This window comes from Lampetra fluviatilis, chromosome 34 (genome assembly GCF_964198595.1).
Source record: "Lampetra fluviatilis chromosome 34, kcLamFluv1.1, whole genome shotgun sequence".
Taxonomy (NCBI): Eukaryota; Metazoa; Chordata; class Hyperoartia; order Petromyzontiformes; family Petromyzontidae; genus Lampetra; species Lampetra fluviatilis.
In genome coordinates, this window is record NC_136308.1 from 4,180,669 (window position 1) to 4,192,934 (window position 12,266).

Genomic DNA, 12,266 nt, shown 5'->3' on the forward strand with positions numbered 1-12,266 from the left:
ACGTACGTTAATTACCCCTAAAACTTTGATGCGTAAAAAAAAGACGTAATTTTGTAATTTTTTGCTAATCTAGCCTGTCTGGCCGGCAGCGAAATCCCCCGAGTAACTCCCCTTTCTAAAGACGCGTGCAGTTGTTTTGCGTCTGCCGTGTGTGAGTGTGAGTGTGTCTCTTTCATGCGTACTCACAAGGTGTCTCATTGCAGCCAAGCCAGTACAGGCAGGCCAGCATTGTCTGTAGCAGCAGCAGTCTTTTTTTTTTAAATAGGAGGCATTTATGGTCAATTTGCAGGTGGGTAATTTAGTTCTGGATAAGCACGCAGTGAAAGAAAGCAGCGAATCTTGCAACATCTTTACCAGGGGTACGGAGGGACGTCCGTTTAAACTCAACTTTTTTTGTCTTTCCATGTAAGGCCCACTGAGCTCTACAGCTCTTTTTCAGAAGCGTCCCGGTCACACACGCTTGCGTGCACAAATACACGCAACACACAAATGCACGCAGATACGCTCGCACGTGCAGGCACTTGGACATGAAGGCACAGATCCCGCGTGTTGCCGTTTCATGGCTGTTGGGCCCAGTGTCGTTAGCGAGCACTTGTACACACGCGCACTGACGGACGCACGCACGCACGCACGCACGCACGTACGCACATGTGCGTACACAGAGACGTAGACGCGCACACGGGCGCACACCACATGGGACCGTGCCAGCGGACAGTGAAACCCACCCACGGTTGAATGTCCTTTCCAGATCCCTGATGAGCGAAGCAGACTTCCGAACTCCTTCCCCAATTCCGGTGCCCTCATTACGCACGCACACAAATCTGTCCACGGATCTGCCTCCCTGGTGGACCAGAAATGCAACTCACATGGACTCTTCCCACATCTCCCTGGCTTGTCTGCAACACTCGTTCGAGTAGAGACCTCGCTGAGGAAACGGATGTTGCGAGCATCGGCTTTGGCTCTTATCTACAAGAAGTGACGTGTATTTTTCCACAGCGAAAAACAGATTTAGCATTTTACAAATCTAGAAAATATAATATCAGCAGGGCTCTTTTAGCTTAACTCAGAGGAAAGAGAGATCTCGACGTTTTAGCCGGCCCGTCTTCATTTAAATGTAGATATTTAAAACACGGGAATCCAGAGTGTTGGGGTCGGCTTGAGGGTTCCAGCCATGCACCTCTGCAATGCAGCGTTGAGTTGAACACCCAACAGAGTGGAGCGTGGCTACTTGTAGACACCAACAGAGTGGAAGGTGGCTACTTGTGGTTCGTGCCGGAGCTGCACAGCGCTCGGCTCCGGAGCGCCCACGACAAGGGGGGCCATGGCCGACGTCCGTAGCACCGACGTCCGACACTCCCCAGATTGTGCTTTGCCGGCTTTCTGTGACCACACTGACCCCCCCCCCCCCTGGTCTTAGCGGCCAGTTGAGGGGCACGGTCAAGCTTCGCTCCGCGATAGGTCAGAGTGGAGTCGCGTCGCAACATCGCTGGCCGCAGAAGGTGACTTTCACGGTGCCTTCAGCGTTCCGGTTAGCGAGATGAAATGCAGTGACCGTTGTTTCGTGGTGGTTTGGTTTTTGAGCCTCCATAGTCCAGAGATCTCCCCTCCGTCGTGTTTTGCTCCCTCCATTCAAGGTGGGCTCAACGTCATTGAAGGGGTGGCTGCTTGAGTTTGGCAGAGCAAGGTCGTCTGTAAATGCAAATCCGCGTGACCAATAGAGAGGGGATTGGGGGCAATCATCTTTTTCCCCACCTCCCGCTAAGCTCTGTTATGGGTTCAATGGTCACCGAGCCTGGAGCAGGTCGGTGACCACCTATGAAAACTGGGTTTTAACACAAGTTCTAATATCCTGCTTTTGCCGTACGTGTGTGACCTTTATTTTCCCTGGGTGACCTTGAAGCTCCGGTGTTGAGGCCTTCGCGCCCTGCAAATTGACCTTGCGCCGTAGCGCGCGACCTTATACCAAGACAAGTTACCCTCCGTGGCCCCGGCGTGTCTTTACGTGCCACCGAGTGACCCTTATTTTCCTGCAGGGTGACCCCCAGCCCTGGGGCATGTGACCCCGCTCTTTCACGCGTGCCCGCTTTCGGGTGCAGAAGCCATTGGGGCGCCTCAGCGAAGGGCCCCTTGCGCCGTGCGCTTTACAAGAAGTAAGCCGAGTGAGCGAGAGACTGCCGCCATCCCTGCACTCATTTTGTCAAAAAGTGAAAGTCCTCCCGGCGAATTTGGTTGGTTTTGCCGCGCCGACCGCAAAAGGAGTGGGTCGACAGTTGAGCCGTATTCCTCTTTACAAGACAAAATGAGGCTCGTTCATCCACCATGACCAAAAGCCTTTGTTCCTTTGTTTGCAGGCTTCTTTTTTTTGTTGTTGTCCATGACCACACATCACGCTCACGTTCGATGTTCGCACCCTTTGCAAATCCCGCTCGCGGTGCATTCACTTGATTCGCCGTAATGTTTCTTCATCGTATGTTGTTAAATTAAGAATAATTGACGGTCCCTTGTCAGTCGTCTGCTAGCATGAAGGCCTCCCCATGCCTCATCAGTTGTGGGGGTTATTTGACCATACTTCACTATGCTGCTCATCACGAGTTTTATGGAGGTGGAGGGGGGGGGGCGCAAGACAACTTCATGTTAGCTGTGGCCTGGAATCAAACTAATTTCGCGTGGTTCATAACATAGTACGCTAACCACTACACCACCGCTCATCCCATCCCTCGATTGTCCCGACCATCATTAGAAACATCACTAAATTGGGAATTCTGAAGGTGAGTAGGTAAATACCAAACTTGGGCTAAAGAGTTGTGAGTGCTCTGCCGAATGGAAGAAAGAAATAAATAAGCAAAGAAAAAGGGGAAATGCAGAGCCCCTCTGGTAAACTCTCCAGTTCGCCGTAATCCGAGCGAGGTGGCATTCGGACCTCGATTATTGGCTGTCGAGCAATGGCGGAGCCAGGTGTTTCAGGTAGGGGGGGCAACCCCTCCAGCAATGGAAAATTATAGAGGAGTTGTTAGTAAGTAAGGACTTGACCCTTGCTTTTTATTCGCGTGTGCGGCGATGGTGCAGCCATCGATCGAGGGTCGAATTCGAACTGCGTGTGATCGGCATCACGCTCGCTGAAGGTGTTTGCCTTCAGGGAAGTCGTGTACTGTATACGCAACTGCGCACAATTCTGAGTCACTTATAACTGCTTTGCCGTTAATTATTGCCAATTATGGACTCAGACTATTGTCCCATCATCTCATAGAGTCCCTGGCACATAATAACATGCTACACAGTGGCAGTGGGGGTCGCAAAATTCCGATTTATAACTAATAAACCCCGAATGATCCGATCGAATTTAGGGATTTCGATCGGATCATTGGGGGGGCACGTGGCACCCCCCCCCCCCCCCCCGGAGAGTAGAATTTACAGTGAGCGGACGATAGCCTCGTTTTTCACGACCACTGGCAACCGAGAGGTTCTGGCACAGGGAGAGCCCAGTTGTGGCTCAGGGAGGGCCCAGTTGTGGCTCGGGGAGGGCCCGGTTGTGGCTCAAGAAACGGCACAGGGAGAGGGCCCATTGTGACTCAAGAAACGGCACAGGGAGAGGGCCCATTGTGACTCGAGAAACGGCACAGGGAGAGAGGGCCCGTTGTGACTCAAGAAACGGCACAGGTAGAGGGCCCATTGTGACTCAAGAAACGGCACAGGGAGAGAGGGCCCATTGTGACTCAAGAAATGGCACAGGGAGAGGGCCCATTGTGACTCAAGAAACGGCACAGGGAGAGAGGGCCTGTTGTGACTCAAGAAACGGCACAGGGAGAGAGGGCCCATTGTGACTCAAGAAACGGCACAGGGAGAGGGCCCATTGTGACTCAAGAAACGGCACAGGGAGAGAGGGCCCATTGTGACTCAAGAAATGGCACAGGGAGAGAGGGCCCATTGTGACTCAAGAAACAGCACAGGGAGAGAGGGCCCATTGTGACTCAAGAAACAGCACAGGGAGAGGGCCCATTGTGACTCAAGAAACGGCACAGGGAGGGCCCATTGTGACTCAAGAAACGGCACAGGGAGAGGGCCCGTTGTGACTCAAGAAACAGCACAGGGAGAGGGCCCATTGCGACTCAAGAAACGGTGCAGGGAGGGCCCGGTTCTGTCTCAAGAAACGGCACCCGAGCCATTGCCAGAGTCTCCGCGCTACTTGAGCCATGAGGCTCTTTTGGGGCCTAGCTCCTCAATGTGGCTCCACAAAAACAATTTCTGGAAAATGGTTTAGATGTTTAGGTGTTTCCTTCTTTTCTGGTTATTTGTTAATAATTTAAAGGCCTAAAGTTTAATGTAGCCATGGATTTTTTGGGGTAATGTTATTAATTGCCATATTGACCTATTTGTGTCCGCTCATGGGGGTTGTTTGACCATAATACACCACGCTGGTCGGTACACACATCGTTGCCGGCTTGTTTTATAAGTATAGTGCGTTAAACACTTTACCACCACTCCACTTTGTTGAAGGATTACTACGTAAAAATATAATAATAACGAGAACTTCTAACAGCGCCGCATCTTGGAAAGTCATTACAAGGGCACCGACAAGCACACAGTAGTAATTGTGGGTCTTTGTGTATATTTTAGTTTTACTGCCCCTAATCTAGTTTAACATAGAACAAAGAGAAATATATCTGGATGGTTGCATCAAACAAACTCGCGTTGAATTTTCCAAGCAGAGTTTGTCGCTTCGGAGCATGGCAAGTTAATGGGGTGGGAGGGGGGGGGCGAAAACAACACGCGGTGGTTTGTACAACAATCCACTGCCCACTACGGAACCTTGGCAATATGCATCCCTTCTCTGAACAAGTGCTTCCAGTACAAATCGTCCCGGTGTTTTGTATAGCTCCGTGATGCCGGCACACGCTTTTGTCCCCTGGTCTTGTTAGGGCTTCTTTAGTCAGGCCCTCTGAGCCTCCGTGCGCTTCTGCCAAATCCTTAGTAATGGCCGTAAGTAGCGGTGGGGCCCATTCAGCCAGGCCAGGGTGGGGGGGGGGGGGGCCCTCCCGGGGGGGCCCTCCCTGTGATGGGGCTAGGCCAGGCCATTGGGCCGAGACGCGTTGCCACAACGACCGGGCCTCCGCCTGGCAGTTGCCTGGCAGTTGGTCGCAATAAATGGATTGAAAACAACCCAGGAGGTTTGTGTGTGCAAGGAGGAGAGGTGGAGGGGAAGGACGTTGATGGGAGGGTAGAAAGAAGGGTTTGGGTTTGTGGTTGGTGTGCAGGAGGAGGCGGTAAGGCAGCGGGAGGTGGGTGGGGGGAGGGAAGAAGGAGCTGGGTAGATTTTTTTTTTTTAAATCAGCAGAGGCAGAGGGTCACAAAAGATTTACGCTGAAAAGAGGGGCGCAGTTAAGCTGGAGCTGCGGGCCATCTTTGTTGGCTTGACGGGATTAGGTCCCTCCGCTGGCCCGCACCTTTGTAGGAACAAGCCCTGGCCGTCGCGCGCACGGCCGAGTAATAACGAGGAGGCAGAATAGCCGGCGCTGGACGCCACGGGGCCACGGGAACCCGGGGACGGGGACGGGGAGGAGGAGGGCGAGTGCCATTCAAGTGCAAGTCCGCGAGTCTGTGGGAAACGCCGCGTGCGTTTCTTTAACCTCTCGTGTCGGCGCACGTCGATTTTTACCCCCTGGGTCTCTCCGGGTGGGTGGTTGGGTGGCTGGCTGGCTGGGGGGTTTTCTAGAGAAGAAACAAAACATTTCGATAAGAAAAAAAAACGTGAAAAGTTGACCGTTCGTTTTCGAACTAATTAATTGGCGGCGACTTTTTCTTTTTACAACGCACATCAGGATTCTCAATGCGGCTTCGAGAGACGGGAAATGTGGGTCTCGTTGGTGGTGACGCAGCAAGGCTTGGTGCTGGGATACAGAGACGTTGCCCTGCTTTTGATGTTGCGCCATGAGATTGGTTGCACTGCCATATGTTGCATGTAAAAGTTTTTTTCGCACCGTACGTAGCCAACCGTGCTAATCGGTATTTTTGTCAATCCACCGCTGGATGAGGGGCCTCCTCATGCTGATCATACTTCACCATGCTGGTCATACTTCACCATGCTGGTCATACTTCACCATGCTGGTCATACTTCACCATGCTGGTCAGTGCAGGTGGGTGAGGGCAAAAAGCATAGACGTTAATATCGTGCAACAGTGGATTTTCTTTCACTGTATTCTGCCCACGACATTGCTCCGCAACAGCCTATAACACCTGCTGTATGCATGGAGGTCGCCTATTTAAGCAGTGTCTAGTCTCCAACGCCGCTTGACCTCTGAGGTCGGGTGATCAGGTGCAATGCAGGTGATTTGCATGTTTAGCAGTCGTATAGCTATCAACTTAAGAACGCTTATCACATCCGCAAACACGTGCAAAACACTACCAAAGCGCGCGTATTCCTTCGAGACTAAAACTTAATGACGGATTGGAAAAAAAACGATTCGTTCCACGTCGTGTAAAATAGCAGCAGCAGCAACAGTGTGGCATGTTTCTGGTGGACAGCCCGAAAATGGGGTCCCCACTCTCGTAAAGTGTCTTGGGTTGTAAAAAAAGTCCTGGTGCTCACCAACGCTTTAAGGGCCCCCGCGAGGTAAGAGCAGTTTTCATCTTCTTGGTTCTTTCGGTAAAGTCACGTAGAAGGGAAGTAATAAAATAATAAAAATAAAACATAATAAAATAATTCTCACGACGTTTCGGCCACAACGCAAGCAGCCGTCCTCAGGTGAAGACCAGGTCTGTCGGGGAGACGCTGGTCTTCACCTGAGGACGGCTGCTTGCGTTGTGGCCGAAACGTCGTAAGAATTATTTTATTATGTTTTATTTTTATTATTTTATTACTTCCCTTCTACGTGACTTTACCGAAAGAACCAAGAAGATGAATCCCTGCAGTCACGAAAGCTATAAATCGAAATTTAAGAGCAGTTTTGTCGTAACGCTCGTACGTTTTGCCACGATGCGCGTGCGTTTCTGTGGCCGCTTGTAACGAGAGTGCAGTTTTCGGGGTGATCAGGGCTTGCTTCATTGAGCATTTCCACTCCCCAGGTTTTTTTGCCACGCGGGACTGTGGGGGCAGTGTGTGTGTACGTACTTTAAACTTCTTCCGCACCGTACGTAGGCAACCGTTGCTAATCGGAGATGCTGGGGGAGAAGGCCAACAAACACAAAAAGCACTTATGAAGAAATACAAAAGCAGTTCTGTGTTTTTTTTTTAACAAGCACAGCTTCAAAATACTGTATTTGCAATCACCGCCACCACAATGGCGACAGCTTAATAGCTCGGCAACGCAAATCAATGTTACACGTCACTCAAACGTAGGCATAAGCCTGCACATTGAATTCCATAATGCATTGTTACAGTTGATGGCCTGAAGCTTTGACCGTCGCGTGCGTGTACGTTGAACTTCTTTGATGCCATACGTCGTCAACCGTGCTACTCAGAGGTGCGGAGCAAGGACAACAAACTAAACACAAAAATCACTTCTAAAGAAAGGAGTTTTCAGTCTAGCAGTTCTAAAGAAGTACACAAAACAGTTCTAAAGAAAGGAGTTTTCAGTCTGGATTGAAAACTCGTTGCTTTAGAACCGCTTTTTTCCAGAAGTGTGCGGCATCTGCAGGGGTTGGACTTCCAAGGACGCGTGCCGGCCGTGCACGCTGGCGTGAGCGATAGAGCGGCGGTCCAACCGTGGACCCGCCGCACCGCGGATGAGCCGCTTGCTTGAAACGTGGGGTGGGAATTGACGCGCGAGCGGGAGGGTAGGTGGAATGCGAGGGGTGCACCTGGGTGGGTGTGGGAGAAGGGGGACGCGACCTCGCTAATTGTGGCGCTGTTCCAGACGCCGGCTGAATGAAAGGTGGTCTGGCGTGGGGGTCTCTCGCAGGAGTTGCCCATTAAGGGATTATTTTTGCTCGTGTGAGCGGAGGTGTCGTGTGCTTGGGGCGCTCCCTCGGGCGCCAGTGTGTGCACCCACACACACACAAAGATAAAGGTAAAGATTTTCCAGGAAGGCTACGTAGGCCGTTGGTGCAAGTGCCCTTGGCGAGCAGCTATGAATCAGAACCTTTATCTATCCTGGCGGAAACCGATGAGATTTGAAGCTCTCTTTCACAGATGTCGAGTATGAAAGGCCGGTACGACGTGGGAACAGGCGGTGTTGCCAGCAGCACGCTCGGTCGCCTTTCTCTCCCCAGTGCTGAGGTTTACACACCACGCCAGATACTTGGAGGCCCAGGAATGGTTCCGATGTTGGGCCACAATGTTGACTGCGAAGTAGAAAGCGAATTTAGGTCGCCGGGTTCTACACTACCACTCCCATACCCCCCAACCGATACCAATATCTGCCATTCGCCACTAGGTGACGTCGCCACGGTGCCTGTGCCAGGCCAGGTGTACTTTGAGGCCACGTGACGTGTCAAAGGCTCTTTGACAGAAGGTGACGGGACAGACCCAGGTGCCATGGGTTTACTGACTGAGATGGCTGGCAGATGCACCAGCTGTGCCCCCTACTGTGCCAGCTTTTGTCGCATTATAGCCGCCCGGTACTCCGCTCATTGTTGTGAGCGTGGCTCCTCTGCCCTCTGTTGTTGTTGGAGGGCGACTGCCTCCAACTGACCAGTAGCGTCCTTCACGAGCCCTCCTCAACAGCCACAGACTCGCACACACGCGAGCGCTATGTACCCGTGAGGTATTGCCGTGAGGCTGGCGAGGAACTAGGAAAGGCGCATACACAGAGCCCGCAGATGCGTGCGTCGAGTGTGGAGGAGCGCGCGAGTGTGTGCGTGGCGGTGTCGGCAGGAGGTGGGAGGGTGGCGTTGTTTGGACTCTGGCAAGAGCCCTCAACCAGAGATCTTCGCCTGATACGGCAGAGTGCACGTCCCCTCGGCGGAATGCGGTGGGGAGAGGTGATAAATGAGCACCTGGGCAGGTGGAATTGGCGATGGATTTTTTTTTTACCTGCTGCAGTCGCACGAAATGCCGAGGTCATACGACCCCCCCGCCGCTCCTAATAACTTTTGGAACCGTTGGAAAGCTGCGGAAGCCGCAAACTGTTGGAACTTGGAAATCTGGTTGTACCAGGAAAGATCGCAGTCTGTGCCTCGTTTGTGTGCGGTCGGTTTCATTTTCCGTTGTTTTGAATACCCAAACAAAAAAACTCTCTCTCTGTGTCCGGGTACCGGGGGGACATTCGCAGAAGTTCCAAATATTTTTTGCGTTGGGCGATCCTCGGTTGCGAATTGTTTCTCAGTGATATGAAGCAACAGTATGAAATAATGATGGAAATACATGCGGGGGGGGGGAGGAGGATATGTCTCCTGTCATCGCAGTACTCAGCAGTGTTGCGTGCTGCTTTTAAAGTCGAGTGTTCCTTTCCGAGTTGGATTTCTACTTGCCCTCGAGTATTCTGCTCGATATTATTTTTTTATGTTTTTTCAGCCGCCGCTTTTTTTGGCTGAACAGATTAAAAGTTTCTTCCTCTCAGATGATGTGCCTGATATCCCACTTCTATTAAAGTATTTGCTCTGTCTTTGAGTAATCTCATTGTGCAATCTCAAGAAAGGCAGAACAAATAAATACATTTTTTTTTATTAAACCATGAAACCCAGCAAACCCCTTATTTAGCACGAGTAGGGCATGATCAGATTTCATGCTGAACGAGGGCTCGATAAAAGAATGTATTCTGGTCCTTTTAAAAAAAATGCCTTACTGAAATGACCCGAAAGTGGATAATATTTACACGCTCGTAAAAACGTTACGTTGCAGTCACGAAAGCTTCGAATCAAGATTAAGCTTGCGGTACGAATGTAAAAACAATACGCGGGTGAATTTTCATCCAGAAGTCCTTAGCGACATTGTTTTCGACTCCGACTTTATTTGAGCTATGCACAATTCTTGTACAAGAACGACCACAGCCTATCGGCAGTGGTGGCATTTCCAGGTCACTGCAGGGTGGGGGAATCCGTTTTGAGTTGACGCTTGCCCACATTGTTGATGGCGGCAAACGGTAATCAAGGTTATGGTGGCAGAGCCGGATGTGTGATTTTCGCATGAGCTGTGATAACTTGCCCACGTTGAAATTCGGCTCGTACTGGCAGGAGTTTGTGCGATGCCTGGTGACTCTGTGGGTAGCATGACCACTTCCACCGGAGAACACAATGATGGTATTACCAAAAGCAAACTGGAATAATCATCGTCATTGTCACCGACTCCTCTGCCATAAGCGGCAATGTCATCACCACCACTACCATCGCCACCACCACCATCGCCACCATCACTATTACTATATCGCCACCACCATCAACACGGCCACCATCCTCGTTATCGTGAAAAAAATGTTATTATTCGTTGCATTTTTTTTTGTCATTGGTCGCCAAGGCTTGAGCAAGATTGTTCACCCACCTTTAACCCCAAAAGCCGCACGCCTGATGACTCCGGCAGTGACAAAGATCCCCTGTGTAGCCTTCAACAGAATTCTGGGGCGCAAGTACTGTTAGCGGGCACCAATTTCAGGCTGGAACAGCACACAACGGGTGGGGGGGGGGGGTGTGGCGATCGCCACGGCTGACCACCTATGTCTCCGCAGTGCTTATGTTTACATGCAATATCAGGTACCCATTTAAAGCTGAGTCCATCCGTGGGAGACCTATGACCGGTTCCAAGTTCAATTTCCACTGATATTAGCCATGGATGGGAATCAAACCCAGGTGACAAGGTTCGCAGTGCAATGTGTTAACAGCTACGCCAACACTCCTGCCCTCATGCAATACACACAACACACACAAACTTTAATTGTCAACAGGTGAGAGGCCATTAAAACAAGAGTCTCATGGCGATGGAGATCGGGACTTGTGAATCCTTCTCATGCCTCTGCAATGTTTGTTGCGTACCGAGTCAGTCTAACGATGCTCTCCTCCCTGTCTCTCTCTCTCTGTCCGTCTGTTTGCAGCCTGTGAGGAGGTGGTGGGGAAAGGAAACAACGAATGCATGTACGGTGAGTGTGCGGGCACCATTTCGGCTCCCACACGCGCGTCGCGCGAACCACACAGCCGCCCCCGTAAGAAATGCATCGGCAAATATAACTAAATAGGGCCTTTGGTTATTTCGCCAAAGTCACGTAGGTATACAATTGAATAAATCACGACGTTTCGATCGCAACACAAGCGGTCGTCCTCAGTTCCACTGCTGGATTATGCTGGACTTTACCGAAAGAACCAAAGAGTATGGATTCCTGCAGTCACGAAAGCTTCAAATCAAGATTAAATAGGGCCTCTTTTGCTGCCTGCAATTCGACTGGCTGCAGCTCCCTCCTACACTACACGTGGTTCTGTTTTACACGGAGGTTCTCTTAATTATAACATGGCCAGAAGTTATAAGGTTGCAACGTTTCAAGTCCCAGACAGGGGTCCACTCAGTCCATCGCCCCTCGGGGGACCAACATAGTGAGTGCTCTTTTGCTTTTGCTATGAGTCGGCAATGGTTGTCTTTTTGGAGGAACTGTGCTCCTGCCACGGGAATATGCCACCAACACAAGATTAGTGCCTCCCCCATTGCTGATTTGAGCAGCAAGACACATTTCTTTGGCTGATGAATTGTGAAATTTGCGCTCACGATCCTGGGTGTGTAAAAAAACAACACAATGTGGCTTTCGTACGTACGTGTGTTGAACTTCTTTCGCACCGTACATAGCCAGCTGTGCTAATCGGAGGTGCGGTGCAAAGGACTGCAAACTATGGGTCTCTGTGCGAGTCTCAATTCTTGAATCGAAGGCTGTTTTCCGACACTAAAATTAGATTTGGAATACTACAGCTAGCTATTTCCCTTTGCATGTTTGGTTTGTTGTTTTGACAGCATGCCTTTGGTATCTTCACGCTTCCCTGTTGGCCTTGTATTCCTTTGCTTGCGGTGTCAAATTTGACGGCAGTTTTTCTTTGTCGCTGGGAACGTGTAACGCCTTTGTGAGTATAAAATACAGTCATATTACAAGTTAACGTTCGCTGCGAAGGTAGATGTTATTTTAAAAGCAAAACAGCGGTTTCTTGTTCAAGTGAGCATGCTGCTGTGCACATCTCCTGCTTATTATCTGAAGCAAGTGGTGGAAATTCCACATTCCTATGGGTCGAGGAAAGTTCATCCATAAGACAAGCAATGTTGCCTTCCCGCCCACAGAGTGGCAGTCTTCTTAACGGCCCCAAGATTTGGCAGATTATTTATTTATTCATATATGTTATTTATTTCCATAGCAGGAAGGACCTAA

At 50.5% G+C, this 12,266-nt stretch overlaps 1 protein-coding gene across 2 annotated transcripts in view; it reads left to right on the plus strand.

The window, feature by feature from the left end:
* Window positions 1–12,266, plus strand: part of IL17RD (interleukin 17 receptor D) — an 88,106-nt gene that overhangs the window by 60,454 nt on the left and 15,386 nt on the right. For both annotated transcript variants that reach the window (XM_078872318.1, XM_078872319.1), the window contains exon 6: window positions 10,959–11,003. In XM_078872318.1, the coding sequence (XP_078728444.1) occupies window positions 10,959–11,003 (45 nt within the window). The remainder of the gene's footprint in view (window positions 1–10,958; window positions 11,004–12,266) is intronic.